General features: G+C 44.0%; 1 protein-coding gene across 1 annotated transcript; it reads right to left on the bottom strand.

Moving 5' to 3' along the window:
- Positions 1 to 342: 342 nt before the first annotated feature.
- On the bottom strand, positions 343 to 18819 carry jupa (junction plakoglobin a). The gene is made up of 16 exons (XM_079160157.1): positions 18683 to 18819; positions 8849 to 8898; positions 8208 to 8372; positions 7857 to 8104; positions 7253 to 7491; positions 6718 to 6919; positions 6248 to 6392; positions 5983 to 6086; positions 5548 to 5886; positions 4872 to 5024; positions 4631 to 4750; positions 4386 to 4536; positions 2855 to 2976; positions 2689 to 2728; positions 1996 to 2128; positions 343 to 1417 (listed from the first exon to the last, which is right to left on the bottom strand). Coding segments are annotated over exons 2-16 (2175 nt in total). The 5' UTR covers positions 8862 to 8898; positions 18683 to 18819; the 3' UTR covers positions 343 to 1416.
- Between the last annotated feature and the right edge of the window lie 1308 nt (positions 18820 to 20127).

Genomic DNA, 20127 nt, shown 5'->3' on the forward strand with positions numbered 1-20127 from the left:
TTGTGCTTTGAGTCGTTGTACAATGGAGGAGGTGAGAACTTTCACTCAGGTGACCGGTGTTGCTAGTTGTTTCTTTAGCTAATTGACCTTACACATTTGGTGAACTGTGTTCTGGTAAACAGTTTAGCCGTATGGTGATTTATGGCCTTTATGGTAAAAAATAAATAAAATTACTTTATAAACATTATTCACTATAAAGACAATACAGCTGATGTATGATGAATAACGCTGGATGGTAAGAACACCAAAGGAACAGCAGATCAGACCCACAACACATGAAACATTTTATTATAGCTTCCAAAATTGGATAATAGGTAAATCAGTTCAAACATGGACACCATGTTGGGTTTAATATATCCTTTATTTTTATTAAACAAAATTTCAGTAAAAACTCTTATTAAGTAGAAAGACAAATTTCCCTGTCAGTAGTTTGCTCCAGCTGTAGGGCCGCCCCCAACTATACATCATCACACCTCTTGACTAACGAATCAGTCTGTTGAAAAACCACTGGATCCATGTTGCTGCTGCTCTCCTGCAAATGATTACACATACAATCTTTTCTCTAAATTATATTCAGAACAAAAGACATCTTTCTCGATATCGTGGTTGGGAATCTTTCTCTGCGAATAACTTATAAAAGATGAGCCACAATTCCTGAAAACAAAACAACCATCTTGTTCACCTACAGGTGATTACATTTGGGGGGGGGGGGGGGGGGGGCAGCCCTACACTGCTCTCTCAGGGGTCTGTCAAAGACCTCCATCTCCTGGTTTGCTCACGCCTACAGAGTTAGTCTTGCAGCACTAACTCTTCACCGACTCTAAACGGTTGTGTCACAGCGGAAGAAAGTTGACAGTATATATGGTGTCAAAACTACATTGTAGACAGCAGTGACTGTTACAAAGGCGTTAAGGAAGAAACATTGCGGTGAGCAGGTGCACCGTGCACGTTGAGCCTCCTCTGGCAGTGTTTTCAACTATTACTCTCATTGGTTTTTTCCTTTTTCTTAAAAACAAAAACAAAACAAAAAGACAGAAAGAAAAGAAAATAAGGAAGCTACACGATTATCATCACAAAATAAAATCTCTTTGGCATAGAATACCCACCCAAAAGCGTAAACACACACACACACAGACACACTCCCACACATACTCACATGCGCACACACACACACTTTTATAAAGGTTCTCTAACAGAAACCTACAAGCATCGTCAAAGTTATAGCAAAATTATGCTTTAAAACAAAGTTGAGCCCTGTTAAGATTATGAGTCCCGTACTCAGTGATAATTGCATATATTACATCAGGCTGAGAGCAGAGGGAATAATCTCTACCGACGCCTTTATTCTCTTCTTTGTCCCAGTACGTTCCACATCAGCTCCACCGCTTCCTTTTCCACATCCCTGTCTCCTCGGGGTCTTTATGAAGAGGAAAAAGAAAAATCAGATTAAAGTTATTATGTTGTAGTAAAGAAATAGACTTTTTGAAAAGGCCCCGACAACCTACTTTCTTACTCAAGCTTCTTACTATGAGCGATGGGCTTAAACGCAACCGCAACATATTCAGCCAAAGTTCAAACCGTTTAATCTTTACTTCACAAGAGTGATTTCTGTATTGATGCGTTTTTTTTCCCCCCACCCACTTGAAACCAGTGAGAGGAGCTCTGACAAAGGCATACTTCCCTACACCAATCGGGATCGGTCTCTTATGTTTTGGCAGAAGAAGAATTACATATCTGTGTTGCTTTTGAATGGCATCAATATCACCAAAAGAAAATTACTCCTTGTGGTAAATTCTACTGAAACTCACAAGACAAAGCAATACACTGGAAAATATCTTGGTTTCCTATTAAGGTCAAATAAGTTAATTTCCACTCAGTAGATGTACATAACTCCTGGTAAACAAAGTGATATTTTGATTCATTAATATTCATGAGTTTCATCTCATTAAATGTAGTTCAATCTATACTTATAATGCATCTTACAAATGGTCTTACCAATACGGTCTGTCGTAGGTCATGCTGCCTGGGTAATCCTCCTGCATCATGCCTCCGTCCATGCCTTCCATGGGCACGTCAGCTGCATACCCTCCCTGCAGTGTAGTGTAGCCTGGGAAACCAGCATCCAGCTCTGCAAGAGGTTGTTTTTTTACTTGTTACACACTGGATTTAACAGATCGTCTGACATTCAGCTTAGTCTTAGCCTAACTTAGCTACTGCTGCTGTCATGACAGTAGGAACAGCAGCGCAGAGAATTGTACAAGCTCGTGGAAGAATCATTTAACATTTTTGGCACATTTTCGGAGTGCAGTGACGATAGAGAGAGGAGACGTTGAGTCTCTCTGAGAGGAGAGGAGACAGAAAATACCAAAGAAGGAGTAACATCAAGAGAGGAAAAGGACGGGAATTAAGAGAACGATACAAACATGGATAAGGACACACCAGGAAGGAGATCGATGGGGAGAAAACCTTTTAAATGAGGTTCAGGTAGTGGTGTATTAATGGAAAGCCTAAAGTGAAACTATATATTTTGCAACCAAATGATTATAGTAAATGGAATCTGTCGGCTGCAGCAGGGAGGCAACCTGTGAGCAGATTACAGTATTTTAACACTGCGGTTGCTGTCTGTGGTGGACTGACCCAGTGCTGAGGAATGTGCCGCATGTGCACATTTTAGACATAGTTACTCACCATCTGGATAGGGTCCTTCCATGGAGATGCTGTTGTGGGCCTGCAGAGTTCACGAGAGGGGACAGGTCAAATGAAGTCAACACTCAAATAGACAGTTTGTTTATTAGTCCTTAAAGCATTATTAAGGATTATATAATTCTGGCAATGGAGGGCGCCAGACACTCACCATCTCCCAGGAAGCGGGGTCGTTTTTGAACAGAGAGTGCGTCAGCTCCACAGACACCCGCTTCTTGTAGTCAGAGTTCTTATCCTCGGAGATGCGGAAGAGCACAGCTGCAGCGTAAGTAGCTGAGGGGAAAAGAATCAGGACACATTCAGCGATGTACAAAAGCCTTCCTCTCTTTTTAACAACAACAATATATTAGTGTGGGTGTATTAAAAAAGAAACAAATCCAAATTTGACGCTAATGCACCAGAGGTTAACGGTTTTAAACAAATTAACAGCGAAATCATAATTTTAGTGCTCATCTCGATTACTGCATAAGTGACTTGTAGGTATTCAGGTACTCGCTGATGCATTATGGGTCTAGTGCATAAACAGCATCAGTTTAAAAGCTTTGACAGCATTAACATATATCGGCGTGTGTGTGAGCCTTGAGGTACTTCCACGTGTAAATGTATTACAAAACACATTCTTTTAAGTAGCCAAGACTGCTGGTTTAAGTACTGACAACACTTGCTTAAAAGCCAATTTGAAAAGGTTTCCCTCAATGTGACCAACAAATGGTCATGAGGAAAAATAACCAAATTTAGTTTACTTAAAAGAATAGTTCGATATCGGGGGAAATACTCTCACTTTCTTGCTGAGAGTTAGACATGAAGGTCGATACCACGCTAAATCAAACATCTCCAACATGGTGAAGAAAGCCCATGAACGGCTGTCTTTCTTAAGGAAGCTTAAGAAGGCAAAATTCTCTCGGCAAGTTCTTGTCAACTTTTACAGAGGAGCAACAGAAAGCATCCTGACAGCAAACATTACAAACTGGCATGGGACGTGTACGGCACAGTTGTTTAAATACTGGAAACAGCTAGCCTGGCTCTGTCCAACGGTAAAAAAAAAAAAACCCTGCCTACAAGCACCTCTAAAGCTCACTTATTAACGTTTTATCTCGTTTGTCTAAACTAAGCGAAACTAACCAGCTACTGGCATTAGTTTCATATTTATTTATTATATTAAAGAGAGCGGTAACACTCTTCTCATCCAACTCCTGGCAAGAAACTAACAATACCACAATAAAATACAACAGTAAGATAAAATAAGTTTACAAAGTAAATAACCATAAATACCTTTATCAAAATTGTACTTAAAGCTACTTATGCACCATCTTAATTATCTTTCAGTTATTTTGATACGACCATATGTAAATGGGAAGTTTTCTGCACATTGTTCTGTGTTCAATTAATTATCTTCTATGCAATCAAACTTCCAACGTAGGTTTAAATTCTAATACTGTACCCTATTTAATGATTGGATTTTCTTTTTTAATAGGTTTTTACTATATTACAGTACTATATGAAATGCAGTGGAGGAAAAGTGTACCGTCTCACAAAATGGACATGTCATGTAGAGGGAAGTACCTGGAACCTGCACTTACAGTAAGTACAGCACTTGAGCGAATTGACGTTGTTCCTTTCCACCTATGACTAAATGCTACATTACGGTAAGCTAACTGCGGTGCATTATCTGGGTGTCCTACCAATGCCCTCGTTGTTGGAGTGCAGCAGGTCCATCAGCGGAGCCGACGCTCCCTCGGCGTCGATGCGCTCTGCTGACGGTTTGTCCAGGGCCAGCTCGCACAGGGCGCCCGCTGCCACGCGCTTCACGTTGTCCACTGGAGAGTAGAGGAGCTGGAGAGAGGGAGGAAAGAAATGAGGAAAATAATATAAACAAACATATGGAAATTAAATCATTAAGTGAGAGAGCTTCAGGTTCCTCTGCTACCTGAACAAGCAGAGGGATGGTGTCCAGGTTGCCGATCTCTGCTCGGTTGATGGGATCTCTTGCCAGGATGTGCAGAGCTCCCGTGGAGCCCTCCACAATCTCCTCCATCCTCACTCCATCCTGAAGAGCACGATGAAGAGAAGAAATGTTAGGCAGGGATACAGAAATTATTCACAACTACCAATTTCCACGATCCCTAAAACCCACACTTACTTAAAAATCGGTAACCACAAGCTCGTACCTGGTATGTCTGTTGGGAGGATGAGCCATGTTTCTGGGCGTCCTGGTGGGCTTTGACCAGCAGGTTGACCAGACGCGGGATCGCTCCAGCGTCCCTCAGAGGGGCCTGGTTCTCTGGGCACAGCGCCAGGTTGCGGATCAGGCCAACCACAGCCTTAAGGCAGAAGAGAGGAAAAAGACAATGTCATGATACTGTTCCCGGTTACTTGTAAGCAAGTAAAACAAGGCCGACAAACAACTTCAGGCAAAAACTATGAATAGATTATTTTCCTCCCGTATCAAGCCTGGTCTTGTACAACATACTGTTCCTGCTGTCATGACATTTCACGCTCGTTCAGGTTGATTGAGACTCTGGCTTTCTGCAGGACCTGCCATCCCCTCGGCCCATCTGTCTCACCATCTACCGCAATCCTTATCTTATGTTCCCTCAAACCACCTGCTGTCAGTCAGCCAACGTCTTTCGTAAACCCCATCAAAATTCGAAAAACACTCACTTCCCCTTTCTAGACCAACCTATGGACTCAGACAAGAGTCAAAAAACCCTGTGGTTGCATATCAGTCTTTGCAAACCAGTGAGGGAAAAAAAACTGCATGAAAAATGACGTTAATCATTATAATTTTAAACTTTAAAATTGAATTGACCCTCATTTGAGCCCATTCTATGCCCTCGTCTCTACCTTGATGACGGGCCAGTAGTAGGGTTGGTTGAGCAGCTTGACGATGGCGGGGATGCCGTAGTGTCTCCTCACAGCATTCTGCCCCATCTCAGCCTGCTGGTGGCGCGATGTCAGGTGGCGCAGAGCGCAAACTGCGGGTTCAGTCACATCCTCCTTCTCACTGGCACGCAGTATGGCGTGGATCAGCGCCTCTATACCGTTGCCCTGGGTGACCAGAGTTTTATTGTGGGCGTTGTTGCACGTGAGATTCGACAGGATGCCGGTGGAGCAAGTGAGCATGTTGATGTCATCTGAACTGAGCTGGCCCACCAGCACCTGCAGGAGGCTGTCCATACCCTCCTGGAAACCGGAAGAGAAAGACGTCAGAAAAGATCCTCATGTGTCGAATTATGAGGAACGAACAGATTTTTCGAGAAGAAAAGGGTGAACGCAGACCTGCTTGGTGGCAGCATCAGACAGGTTCCTGAGTGTCCACAGAGAGTTCTGCATCAGACGCTGGCTGGAGCCTGTGAGGTGTTGACCCAGAGCCTGCATCCCACCTGCAGAGAGAAGTCAGATCACTCAACATCTCAGTAATTGTGCTGTCATGTAGCGCTGCGGTTGACCAGAAGCCAATAGCCAAAGCTCAGGCTGACACACCTGTAGCATTACCTTGAACACACATACACACACACACACACACAGAACATGCTTTACATACCAGCCTCTACAATGGCGAGTTTGTTGCTGGGGCACACCGAGAGGACTTTGAGCACACGGCTTGTGGTCCACAGCAGCTTCTCATAGCTGTAGTTTCTCATGATGTGAACAAGACCCTCTGGACCCCCATTGGAAAGGATGATCAGCTGTGAAAGAGACGGACTGTGTGAGTATACGAAGTGCTGATGGCGTGAAAATAATGTAACACTTGTAAAAGGAATTCGTTAACGGTTTACAATGCACAACTCTTACAACGCTGCGACATGTCCCGGCAGAGCAACACCAGTTAATTCTCAACCACTTTACCACTCAACAAATAACCACACCCTCACTGTGCCAGCACCTGAACAACGCTGTTCACATGCCACACCCAAAACATAACTCATGTAAACACAAGCATGACTCAAATTACAGTACCGGTATGAAGTGCATCAGCCATTGTATTACATGTACTGACAATTGCACACAAACCTTGCTCTCCTGGTTGCCATAAGACAGCAGCTGCAGACAGTCTGTTGTGATGGCCAGGAACTTGGGGTTGGTCTTCTTCAGCAGGGGAACCATCTTCTGCAGGCCGTCAGCCAGACGAACGGCCATCTTAGCGCCTTCCTGGTGCAGCAGCAGGTTGTGGAGCGTGGTGATGGCGTAGAAGAGCACGGACTCCATGGGAGAGCTGTGGGAGAGAAACGGGTTAAGATGGGATCACAAAATAACGGCACAAACAGTTGCCATACGTTAATGGAAAATGTCCTCACTGTTAGATTAAAATAGCACTTGAAATGTCCCGAGTGATTCTTCTGTTTTTTTGTCTTTCAAAAAGGATTCAACTCGGGACTTAAAAAGCAAATGACATTGGCTAAAAGGTGTCCAAGACCGGTATATTTTCCCTTTCATATCTACATATAAGAAAGATTCTATTTTCCCAACAAATGTAAACAACAACACGGATCAAAGTCCTCAGTGGCTGAAGTCAAATAACGTCTTCTCTCTTTCTCCTCGTCTGTACCTCAGCATGCGGACCAAAGCAGGGATGCCTCCAGACTTGAAGATGGAGAGCAGGCCCTCTCTCTGGTGGGACAGGTTGTGGAGGATGCTGGCCGTGGCCCGCGCCGTCTCCATGTCGCTCGTGTTCTGCATCGCCCGCACCACCGCCGCCACCATCTGAGGGGACTGCATCAGCGCACGCCGTGACGCCTCCTTTTTGGTAAGCTGGTTGACAATCTGTGCTGCCTTGCCGACGACCACCTGATGAGAGAAGAAGAGTTCAGTTTTACTGGTGGAAAATTATATATACACACACGAAAAGTGACTCTACCTGGTTGTAATGCTACTTCTATAACAGAGTATTTAGGCTGTTCCAAGTTCTACATGGCAGCTTCAAACTTGTCCGCCCAACTGTTCAAATGACATTAAACATAGAAAAAGCTGGAACTGGGAAGTGACATTTTTTACTTGATAAACTTTAATTGGATCATCAGAATTGCATATGTATGTGCAACAGTAAGATATTCAAGACAATATAATTATTTCATGAGACCCATATATTGACCAAAATACGGCACTAATTTGTGTGCGTTTGTGTGCGCGGACATCGATTCTGCGTTCCTCACCTGGTCTTCATCGTTGAGCAGTTTGGTAAGCTCAGGCACGGCGCGTGTGGCCAGCTCTGCGTCGTCCTGGTAGTTGATCAGATGGACGATGGCGGTCTTGAGCATCTGGGAGGGCTCTGCCAGCCGCTGGACGTTGGTCATCTGGGACGGGTCCAACTGAGTCGACACGAATGTGGTGCTTGTCTCCAGCGTCTCTGGGAACATCGCGGCCCGCACCCGCTGGGCTCTGGTTGAGTGGGCATCCAGGTCTACAGAGAAATGATGACGATGATACCACAGGACACATGCAATAAAAGGCAAGGCCTACAGTGTATGCACATTGGCTGGTTTGGCCGGTGCTCGTCGTCTTACCAGGATGCTCCGTTGTGACAGTGGTGGTCGTGGTGTAGTGCTTGGAGGTGGTGAAGTCGCCGTCGTCTCTGACTGTGGTGGCTCCAGACTGGAAGCCCGAGTCTAGGCCATACATCGTCTTCTGCCACTCTTCCACCTTCTCCATGCCACTGTCCATGTCACCCACTGCCGAGCACAAACAGAGGAATTATGAGACGTCACAAGCGTTGGACCAAAAGTGATTTATTAACAAGTTGCCAGTGGACCAATGTTTTACTTCTATATGCCACGTAAAAAAGGAACCCTTCAGCAGTTATTGAATGTATGGCAACATAAATGCACAAAAACAATTGTTGGAAGTAGGAAAGGTAATATAAACAGTCTTCTTTAAAAGTACTTCTGAATGAGGTGACAAATACAGAAGTGAACTTGAAAATGCAGAAGCTAAAAAATGAAATCAACACACTGGACTACAGATGAAAAACAGCCTCTTGGCTAACTCTGGCCATTCACAGTGATGATTTATTAATGTGCACCGTCCCTACCAAATCCAACAAAAACGAGTCACTATATTTGTAAGATAGTTTGTAGCAAGAGTAAATAGAATATGATAGTGAAATACACGATGTTTGAAAACAAGCGCTGAATTGTGAATTACTTACTTTGCATTGCCATCCTTGCCTCCTGTTATCAAAACAACGATGGAGCAAACCTAAAAAAACACAAAAAACAAAGTCAAGATTTCCAACATGTCTTCCGCTATAATGATGGCGATAAACTTCACAACATGAATTAATATGCCAGGGAGGAGTCTGCTCCCTCCCACAAGACTGCCATACAGTTTTTATATGCAACCAGAGTATGACAGTTCACAAGATGACCCCCCAACCCCAACCCACCCCTCACCCCTCACAGCCGTGCACCCTGGCCGGAAAATGACAACACAGAGCCGCAGCAGAGGCTCATGGGGGAGGGAGGGCAAAGAGACAGCTGTAAGTCAGGAATGCTAGCCCGCACAAGTGACCTTTCACCCTGGGCCTCCGCCCATACCGCCGTGGGAGCAGTCTGCTGCTGACGCATGGCAATCAGCAACCTGCTCGTCAGGTTTCGACACCACTGGGGGAATGTGTGCAGACTGTGAGCATACATACTTCTTTTCACACACCACACTTCTTAAAAAAAAAAAAAAAAAAACCCAGCTCCTTGACTTGACTTTTTCTTATTTCAACTACTAAGACCTACTTGCCTGCCGGGTCTCATTAAATATGTTTCTAGTAATCGGCCATCTTGAGGCATCTTGTGTTTTATCTGATTAGGGCTCCAGATTGCGTAACTGCTATGCTACTTGTTACTACTTGTGCAAGATTGCTCTACACCTCGCTACATTATGGTAAAAATAAATCACCTCGCTACATTTACTGAGGTATTCTCAATCCTCGCATAAGACATCTTACTGTATCTCATAGTAAAACACGTCTACACTGGTCTACTGTGCTTGAACATTGCTGCGTTGTACAAGTGAATCACAGAAATGTCTAACAATTATTTGTGAAGATACAGCGAGCGTGAACTACTTCCTGTCAAAACAATAATACGTCTCAAATATTAAATTGAATATTCATGAAATGCTCCAACTGTAACTAAATGTGATGGCCAGGTTTCTTTTCAACACAACGCCCTTATCTCATATTCTAATTTGCAACCTTAAAATGAAGACTACAATATAGTCCATCCTTCAAGACTTCCTCGTCATGTTATGAAAAACCACCTCTCACGGTCAGACTATGCATGGATGTTTTCCATCTCCGCTGGTCTGCAGCTCCCACCACAGAAACCCTCACTGACAAATCTGCAGTTAACCGATATATGACCGACACAATGCGTTCGCTGTGTTGGTCAAGAGTGTTTTCAGATGTTTGACTGTTACTGACAGGATTCTTTGCAGGAGTGCATTGTGCTTTTGTGTGCGTGTACTGTACACATAAGAGTGTGGTTGCTGATTTCTGCAGGCTCTGTAGATGCACTTCTGATCAACAGATAAAAGGATTAGACAGGAAAAAAAAAAGGAAAACATATTGCCATTGACATCTGGTTATAGCTCTTAACATGATTCCATGCAATAGGCACCTATATTTATCTTCCGTCTTTACAACTAATAAAACAAGTCGGGCTGAAAGTCACAATGTCAAGCTGCTGTGTCAGCACAAAATGAGCTATAATAAACCCCTAAATTACCACCTTTACCTCGGCTTACATTCAAACTCGCGCACAATTTAACAATCTAGTGAGTGCTGCAGAGTTGATTGATGGGTTTGAAGGAAAGGAATTTGTGCAAAGCTGATCTACTGTGCCTCTCCAACTTTGATACTGGAGCTGTTCATGATGTAAAGCACCCCGCCCTCATCTTTTTGCCCCCCCGGCTTTGCATAAGGATGTGTCAGATTATGTTTCTCTGCCCCCTTTTTCTTGCCCAGGCATCATACTGTGTACAGAGTTGTGTATCAGTGTAACTTCATCAAGAGGTTTTAGTGTCCATTAAAGTTTGTATGATGACGAAAATCTGACAACAGTGTGTGTGTGTGTGTGTATATACGGTATGTTCTTCATTAGTCTGTCTGGTACTAGTTTTTGTCTCTTGACTTTAATGGGCTGGTAACTCGCATGCAAGTCCCCACTTGTTGTTTTTTGCACCTGCATGTGCTCACAATGCGTTCACCTGAACCTGATGTTCTTGTTAAGGTCCCAACACGCCCCTCTATCTCACAGTCACACGGGAGCAGCAGCTTAGCGAGTTTCAGCCGTAGTCTGTCTGGCACAAGATCCTGCAGGACCGGTGCCCTGAGGACTGTCTGTGCTTGCAGCTACATGCTGCCTCACACTTACTGCACTGACTCATGGGACAGAAACTATGCTTACAATCCCGATGTATTCCTACCGTTCTAACTGAAGGTGTGGCCTCTTTTTTTTAAAATGAGGGCTGCTCAGTCAAGATGGTAGGCAACTCCTGATTATCTAACCGTTGGCAAGAAATCTGACAGACTCCAGATTTAAAGTTCTGTCTATTACCAACGTCTTGAAAGAAATAATTCTGTAACATTTGATTGATCCCCTGCTGGAGGCAGAGATACAACAGATATAAAACAAAAGCCTGTTTGACTTTTTGTTTGAAACAGAACTCCAGCTTTGACAGCGCGTCCACACACAACTTTCCTGTTCTCTGTAAATCAGGGACCGTGTTTGTGTAGTCTTTGTTTTCCTGGGCGAGGCAGCGGGTTCAGCCAACTGTTGCAATGCTGCGACACGCCCCGCGTATCTCCTAGGTTACCAAAACCCTGCTCAGGCACTGTGGGGGTTTTATCCAGCGGCCCATCTGATGGTTGAAGCTACGCTCGCTTGTTTGCTGATAAGTGCGGTTCCTTTCTTGGGTTTTCTCATTAATTTGTTTTCCGTTTGTTGACTGCGGTCCAAGCAAAGAAAATCCAAGAAAACCAAAGTTTAGATTTAAAAACTTGTCGCAAAGTAAAAATTAAAGCCAAGCAAAAAAACTAAACATTAAACTTTTAATTTTTTATATTATGGTGATAGTAAAACTGAGTGTCGAGGCTTATCTGGTGATCCCTCCCCCTTGTTCATTGCCGAGTGAAAGCCGTTGGTTGCATTGTGTACTTCTAACTGGACTTTGCTCTCTTCCAGTTAATGAGTGATGCATCCTTTCACTCTCAGTGTACCTTGCTCCACCATCGTCTTTACCACCATCCATCCATCCACCCACCCACCCACCCACACACACAAACAGAACATGGAGGCCACACTTTTTACTCAAGACAGCCACGTCTCACACCCATCACTTCCTGCCATCTTGTGAAGCAACAGCCTCTGTGGATGACTTCATTTAGGCGACGTAAAAACCCCTGCACGGTAAAAACAAGGACTGCGTATCAGTGAACCAGTTGCAAAAAGAGTAGCGGAGAAAGATACTGTTCAGCACCCGATGGTGAAACGCTGGTGTGACATTCCACACGATCGTAGTGAATTCAGTCCGGTGTCCACGGGCAAATCTTGTGCTGAAAACATTGTTGACTCTTTTAAAAACTATTCAACGCTTCTCAGTGACTCACTCATACACGGCTGAAACTAACAGACACTATAAAGGGTATGGCTGCTGAGACAATAGATTAGTACCCCCCCCCCCCCCAGGCATATTTGACAGGGAGTGTCTCCCCAGCAGTGACAGGCTCTGTACAAGGGTGTGGCGGCACAGCGTGTGGGTGAATGAGTTAACTAGGTGAGGCTGAATACACCTTATTGCTAAAGGGGATAAACTGACACTTTATTCTCCGCAGTAAATCGTCGCCTTAATTAACACGTTATGTGAGAAACTTCAGTATCGAACCGAAAAACATTCCAGTGCTCCAGATTTTTGACTTGGCTGGTCTAAGCTCCTCTTTGTATCACAGCAGGAATGAATCAGGTCAGGGAAGAGGCCCAGGGGGCTGGAGATGTACTCTGGTCGTATTGCAGAGAGGCTCCTAACGTACATTTCAGAGTTCGCAGTGATTTGTTGTTTAGTCTCATGCCTGTTTGGCATGCAGCGGTGTAAATAACATGCCACCAAGCTTGTGCCGTGTGCTCTTTTACATGCCTGCTATAGAAGATGAAGCTTGCCAAATTAGTGTTAAGTCATATTTGATATTTTTGGAAACACGCTTATTCACCTTCTTACCAAGATGATATACCACACTCACGTCTGTCAATTAGATATGACACTAGAGCAAGCAGCCAGTTAGCTTAGCATAAAGACTTGAAACAGGAGGTAGCCTGGCTCTGTCCAAAGACGACAAGATACATCTACAAGTGCAGTAACTCTATAAACGAACACAATGTAACACAAACACATAACCGCCTGCACAACTACAACCAGTCTTTTTTACAATAAACTAACTTCCTGTTTATCGCACAGACATGAGACTGACATCAATCAGTTAACTCTCTGCAAGAATAATGTCAATCTATCCCTTTAATTCACGTCTCGAAAAACAAACAAACACATTTATCTTTTGTTTATGTTAACTGCAAAGTCTCATGGTTGTCAGAACATTGCAGCTTTGTCGTAGAAACCTCTTCATGGTGCTCTGTGATTTCTAACAAGCTTGCTAATGTCGTTTAGGCTGAAATGCAAATAAAGCAGATTATGTTACCACACATCTGTAAATCAGGCTGCACCATCTGCACAGATCAACTGTTTGACATGTAGGCTCTGCACACGCACATGCCGCCTTTCACATGCATGTCCCCTGACATGCGACTCACATTCTTCACTATAGACCATTTCCCAGATGCCTTTAACACATCACCCTGCACTCACACAGCACAATCCTCCTGACACAGTAGATGACCAGCAGAGCCAGCTGAGCAGACAGGCAAGCAGTTGACATTGTGCTCTCTGCGTCCCTTCTCCACAGAGTCGGGGTTCTGCTGTCCCAATGGGATACAGCTCAACAACCCCCCCCACCAACCTTCCTGGTCCCCACACACACTCGCCCAACGATAGCCGTTGTGGCACTGTAATGGAGGCAGCGGGGGCTAACGGGATGGTTGTTTGTTATAAATCAATAAGAGAGGATGTGAAGTGGTGCACAGCTAATGGATTTATTGTGGTGGGTGACAGGAAGTGGTGGTCAACATTATCCGACTCACCAACTGCTGGGCTGTCTGGACAGAGAGGGCCAGTTGATGTACACAACCGTTTCTTCATACGTTTAGACGCAAAACTATGCTGACAAAACTGCTGCGGGCTGTTATCACGTCATGCACCAAGTTCAGGGAGAACACAACTTCATGTTCACATTTTGGAGCCAGAGCATTTCATCAATTGACTGTAACAGGCAGATGATAAAATCCAGACCATAGCAACGCCAGCACGCCAAGAGCCCCACAGAGGAAAGAACAGACAATGAGATACTGCTGGTGAGCACTTGAGCAACACACAAACCGACTCTGTCTAAATGTGGCCGTTGCAGCACAGTGCACTCCCCTTCTTTGCCTGAACTGGAAACATTCCCAACAACACAGTCAACCACAGTCAGCATGCCAATGAAGAAAGTAAGCAGCAGAATGGATAATGGCCTTAGATCCGTCAGTTGATTCACTGCAGCTACTTTAATGAGTTGAATTAAGCCAGTGGATGCAGTATGGTGGCTGGAAACTGGTTGTTTACTCCCTGTGGGATCTCGCTGTGAATCAAAAGGAAATGTGAGCCGTCTCGGAGGAGGTGCCTTAGTGCAGAGCAGGATCAGATTACACAAAGCTGACGAAGGAGGAGGGAGCGAGTACAAAAGGGGTGTACCCCTGTGTGACAATAAACCCTCATTTGAAAAGGCCCACAAAGTTAACCACACTGTTGCTATCGCATTGTGGGAGATACACACAGAATGTCCAAAGATTGTCTTCCATACTCAGAAGAACGCTAAATACTCCATAATCATCAAGATATGGCTGGATTTCATTTTACTTTCTATAAAACTGAATCCGGTATTTTAACACCTGAAGCACAGTTGCTTGAAAAAACAGATTCTGTCTTTGGACTACAGTAAGCAGGATGTGCTCCTCTCCCTGTTTAGTTTTCGGTAGGAAGGAAGAGGATGAACTAAGTCTGATACGGCACAGAGAGCCTCTGTGTTACTTTGTTTGGGGTAGAGAGGACACGATTGGCCACATTGTCCCACCGACTGCAGTCACAGTGAAAAGGAAACCGGGTTTCAAGTGTCCCCACTGGATGCGACCGCAAAGACTAAAGCACATCAAGATGGCTCTGTGTGTTCACTGGCCAACTTTGGTGGCTGCATCTAAAAGCCTGTTTAAAGGCCTGACGGGGAGTTTTTTTTTTTTTTTCTTGAACTGCCACGCATCGGTGTGTAGCTGAGCACTGAGGCGATGTGACAGATGATTAATTTTTCAGGGAGATTAGAGGCACGAGGGAGAGGGAGGGGGCGCTTTGGAGAGCAGGGCAAAAGTCTAACGGGACCGTAAAGGATAAAAATGCTCCGCTGGAACCAGTTCAAGTTCAGTTTGTTCTTCTTTAAGAAAAGGAAAAAAAACATAAAATCTGAATATTTTAAAGTTAAAAATAGCATTATAAAAAATGTAGTGACTTATTCTGAAAACAGTCCTGGCATTTGTTTTATTAACCGCCAAAATGTCAACATTTAAGGAACAAAGAAGACATGAAAAAGGAGGAGGAACAGCCCCGATTATCTGAACCCCCCCATGCATTTTTCCGTTTATCCAGTGTCTTGTAAAGTATGCACAGGCCCTAGGGTTGCACAACTTTATCAACCCGGGAGAGCATAAAAATCCTTCAAAAGAAAACCATCAAAAAACGGAGTTATGAGATTTTCACGCAACAGTGATTGACCATACGCACAAATAACTTTCTTGTGAGATGTTTATGTTCTTCATATTGCACATCTAACAACTTTCAGTTCCAACCACACCCTTGCTGTCATCACATTCCTCAATCTCTCACAGCAGCGTGATTAAGGGACAGGGAGGAGGAGGAAAAACCGACACCACAGGACTCATCAGAGTCACTATGCTGAGAAGTAGAACTCAGCCAATGCATCCAACTGTGAAAACTTTGTCTTTTGAGTCAGTGCTGCAATCTAGTTTCCTCCCTCCCTGCTTGGATACGCAGCCAGTAATGAAAAAGAAATGATCAAAAGGTAATGTATTCATGAAGAAAACAGTAGGCTTCAGCTATTTCCAGCATGCTGTTGGACTGATGCATGGGTGTCTTTGAAAGGCGTTGACTTGAAACTTGGCAGACGTTCATATAGCTCCTAAGTGCGGAAGAAACAGCCATTAGGCCTTTGACATTTTAAGTAAGGGACACTTTATTATCCTTGTTTTATCAAACCAAGAGAACTGTTGAAGGTAAATTATTCATTCCAGTGACGGTGATGGTTAGGGTCCAGCTGGGCAGTGCCAGCCTTACTTGCTCAGCATTAAACCATTGTGCTCCGCTAGAAGCTTCTGGTTAGATTTTTCATCAGCGACAGCAAAAATCGTTTTTCGTGAATGGATGTTTTCGGCAGTCCGGCCAATTATATAATTACCGTATTTATCCTAAACAGATAGACTCAATATTTTTTTGGCTTGGTTGATTTAGTCCCTTCTCTGGAAATCTAGTGTTCAGGTGCACCTGCTTGGTTTACCTGCATAGATTAAAAAGGGAAGCCCCGTTCTTTGGTCAGAGACGACGATGAAAATAAAAGGATTATCTTATGATCATAGTGAAGCGCTGGGTCTCTACGGGGTTCGGCGACGGCATTGTGTAATGAAGATTTCCTCTAAAGCCTGTGGAAGTTGACCCCGAGGAGATTTCGATGCGGTCACACCACAAAGACCCCTTTCTTAGCTGATGGAAAACTTCATCTCTCTGCGCCCCCTTCTCCATGGGAACAGTAAAACACAGAGGCAGGGTGCTGCGCAAACTGAGTGGGTCACACGTCGAGTGGCTGTAACCGAGCCCCTGGAAAGTACTCAGCCGGGCACCACTGAAGAGACGCAGAGACCAGGCAAGAAAGGGAATCCATAGAAGAAGAAATCCTTTACGCTAAACAAAGAGGTTAGGATGTGTGACATATACAGTAATTCCCTTTGCAAAGTGTAGACCTATTTATATACTGGAGGATCTCCTGGCCTCTTGCTTTGCTAATGTAGGACAGTATCAGGGAATTAAGCAAGGGGGTGGGTGGGTGGGTGGGGTGGGGGGGGGGGGGGGGGGGGGGGGGGGGGGGGGGATTATCACCGTGCCACCACAGCTGTAGCTGCGAAATCTACAGTAAGTCGCCGTCCCCCCCCCACCCCCTGTCGCCGTCCCCCCACCCATCCACCCTCTTCCCCGAGGGCAGACAGGAACAGCTTTCCAACCAGGGTGCTGTCTGCTGCTGCACTACTTGATGACACAGACCCAGGGAGGCAGAAAGCATTGCTGTCCCATTCAACCTGACACACATTCAACCGCCTCAACTGGACGCGTTGGGCTAGGAACAAGTAGGACGCAAAAAGTTGTTTAGCGCGGTTCTCTGTGCTTTTTGATGGCGTTACTTGCCGATACTTCAATTAAGAAGACAACAACAGATTTAGTGTTGGCGGCGGAGGACACAACGCAAATGACATAATAAGAAGAAAGCGGATAAGGGTAATTTAAAAATCAGTGCTGATTTCAGTGGATTTCCTCGCTCACTTCCGTGGAAATGTAATTAAAGACACGTGTGGACATGCAGACAATAAGCAGGATTGAAAACCTGCCGTTCTGTCAAGTCTGGAGCATGTTCAAACTAAGGTTATGACCTCATTTGGCAACACCTGGAGACATCACGCTGGCATGAACAGCAGTGTGGGAGTGGATGGGCGCTATAGAAACCGCACAACAACACATTTTAGGGATATGATTTAATAGTCAATGTCACACATTACAGATGCGTGTCTGTGACGGGGATCTTAGTCACCCATGCCCTATTAGCTCATTGCAGTATTTACTGTCGTTTGAGCTCAAATATCTTCAGGGCTGCAACTAACAGTTTATAATTGTCAATGAATCTGCTGGTCAACTTCTTGATTAACGGTTGGTTTATGAAGATTTCACAAAACGGTGTCGTTGACCTCATCAAACACTCACAAACCCAAATGGCCTGTGTTCTGCTGAGGACCAAATAAAAAAAAAACGAAAACTTTATATCCGAGACTGGATCATTTTAGGCAGCTTTACTTAATCGATTATAGAAAATAGCTGCCATTTAACTTTCTGTGGACAGTCAATGAATCGCCTCAGTTTTAATTAAGTTTATATTTAATGAGTTAGCCGGAAAGCATTTATCTTTCCGGCTATCTTTCCAACGTGTTAAGACCTTAATTGTCCGTAAAATGCGTGGGATCATCACCGATACACATTCTGTAACCTCTTACTTTCTACAGAAAGGTTAAAGAAAGCCCCTTTCTCTTCACCTGCCTCTCTCCCCCGCAGGCACAGGCGCGTGCGCGCGCGCGCGCATACTTGGGTCACCACCCATGACACTGTAGGACACTATTGACAAGTGACGTCAAGTTGATTGATCGATACTGGGGCCAAAACTATCGATATGACTAGACAGAACGGGCTCTTTGACACTTTGAACAGTAAACATTTGTTTTAATTAAAACGCAAGAAAGGAAACTTTTGGGGCCTGGAGAGCTCGCGCTTCACTCCGAAACAGCAGGCAGTTTGAGGCATGCGGAAATGAACTCCAAATACGAGGCTGGATTCACACCCAGGTAAGCAGAGATGAAAAATGAGCCCAAACATTTACCCACATGAACATACACGCTAATAGAGAAAGCAGGATAGCGACTACTTGTGCGCAAAAACACTGAGAAAAAAAAAAAATAACACCCGTCGGTGACAAAGGCACTGAGCAGTTTGGAGAAAGTGAACATATACATTCATTGAGTCTTACCTGTCGAAACGCAACGAAGCGGTTTAGATTATTCCAGATCAGTGTTGTGTTCTCCTGGAGGGGACAATTCTCTGTTGTTCTCCTCACTTCACTCCACTTTCTCCGGTGCTGCTGCTGCTGCTGCTGCTGGCCGACAATCCACTGAACAAAACCGGAGTAAAAGAAGCGTCACCTCAGCCCAGACTCCGCCTTCCTCCCCCGGACCCCACCCTGCCTCCGCTCAGCGCACTGCTCCCAGCGGCACAGCCTCATTGTCCTTCAAATAAACAGCGAATTGAAGTTTACTTCTTAAGAATTGCCTTTGGCACCATTGATTACTGTTGGCCTAATGTTGTAGTGAATAAATACAAAAGATGACTATCTCAAAGGACCATACTAATAGGTTTATCATATTACCACAAGAGTCAACTTATCATTTAAAACTTTGTCAGTCATGTTTTAAATGTTTTTACATTTATAGGCGACATTTACATGATTGTAAACAATGTGGGCTATAGAAAGGTCTATAAAAACAGACCTTTGACTAACAAGACCTATTTGTCTAATTACAGTAAACCGCACAACACAGTTGAAGTTTAACGTGGTGTATAAAACATTTTGAGTGGCTCGAGCGGCTTATATAATATTATCATGCTCTTGTTTTCATTCGTTTTTGTTACAGACTACAACGACGCCGTGAGCTAGTAACCGATTCGTGCACCTGTGTGACGACGTGACCACACCTTGATTACAACACGAAACCAGACGACGACATGAGTCACTGCAGCCGGGAAGCGATACGCCTCGCGCTGTTTACAGAGAGAGTGATCGTTCTTGTGAATGTGTTGTTCCGTGTCTGACAGTTTCTTTGGAGGTGTTAGTGGGGAGGGTGAGAAAGGGAGGCATAACAGGAGATTTGTATGACATGAACAGATAGATCCTACTTTTTATGAATAGATTTAATAATTTGACCAGTTGCTTCTGTAAAATTGGATTGTAAAATCAGTAAAATCAAAAATAAAAGTGAAATCATTTTCAATATCGACCATTCTGCAGATTATTTTTGATTAATCAGTCAATCGCTCGGTCTATTAACCATTGTTATTTATCTTTAATAATTAATTGAATCATTGACATATTAAAAATGCTCCTATAAGCAGTCCAAAACCTTGAAATATTTAGTTTACTGTTATGGAAAAGAAAATATCAACATTTGGACACACTGGAGTCTGGGAACTTTTGCTTAAAATGATTCAATACAATTTGTATTAATATGACGGTGATTTAAATGTCTCTAAATATGATACTAATACTCAATTAATCAACTAATCTTTATCAGCTCCAAAAACTTGTGACTGCCAGGTTTACACTTTTTAAAGCATTTGGTGAAAACACGCCTGTGCGAGTCAGAGTATATTCATATTATAAAGACATGTAAAGAAACCAAAATATGTGGAAATTAGGTT

The sequence above is a fragment of the Pholis gunnellus genome (assembly GCF_910591455.1).
Source record: "Pholis gunnellus genome assembly, chromosome: 5".
Taxonomy (NCBI): domain Eukaryota; kingdom Metazoa; phylum Chordata; class Actinopteri; order Perciformes; family Pholidae; genus Pholis; species Pholis gunnellus.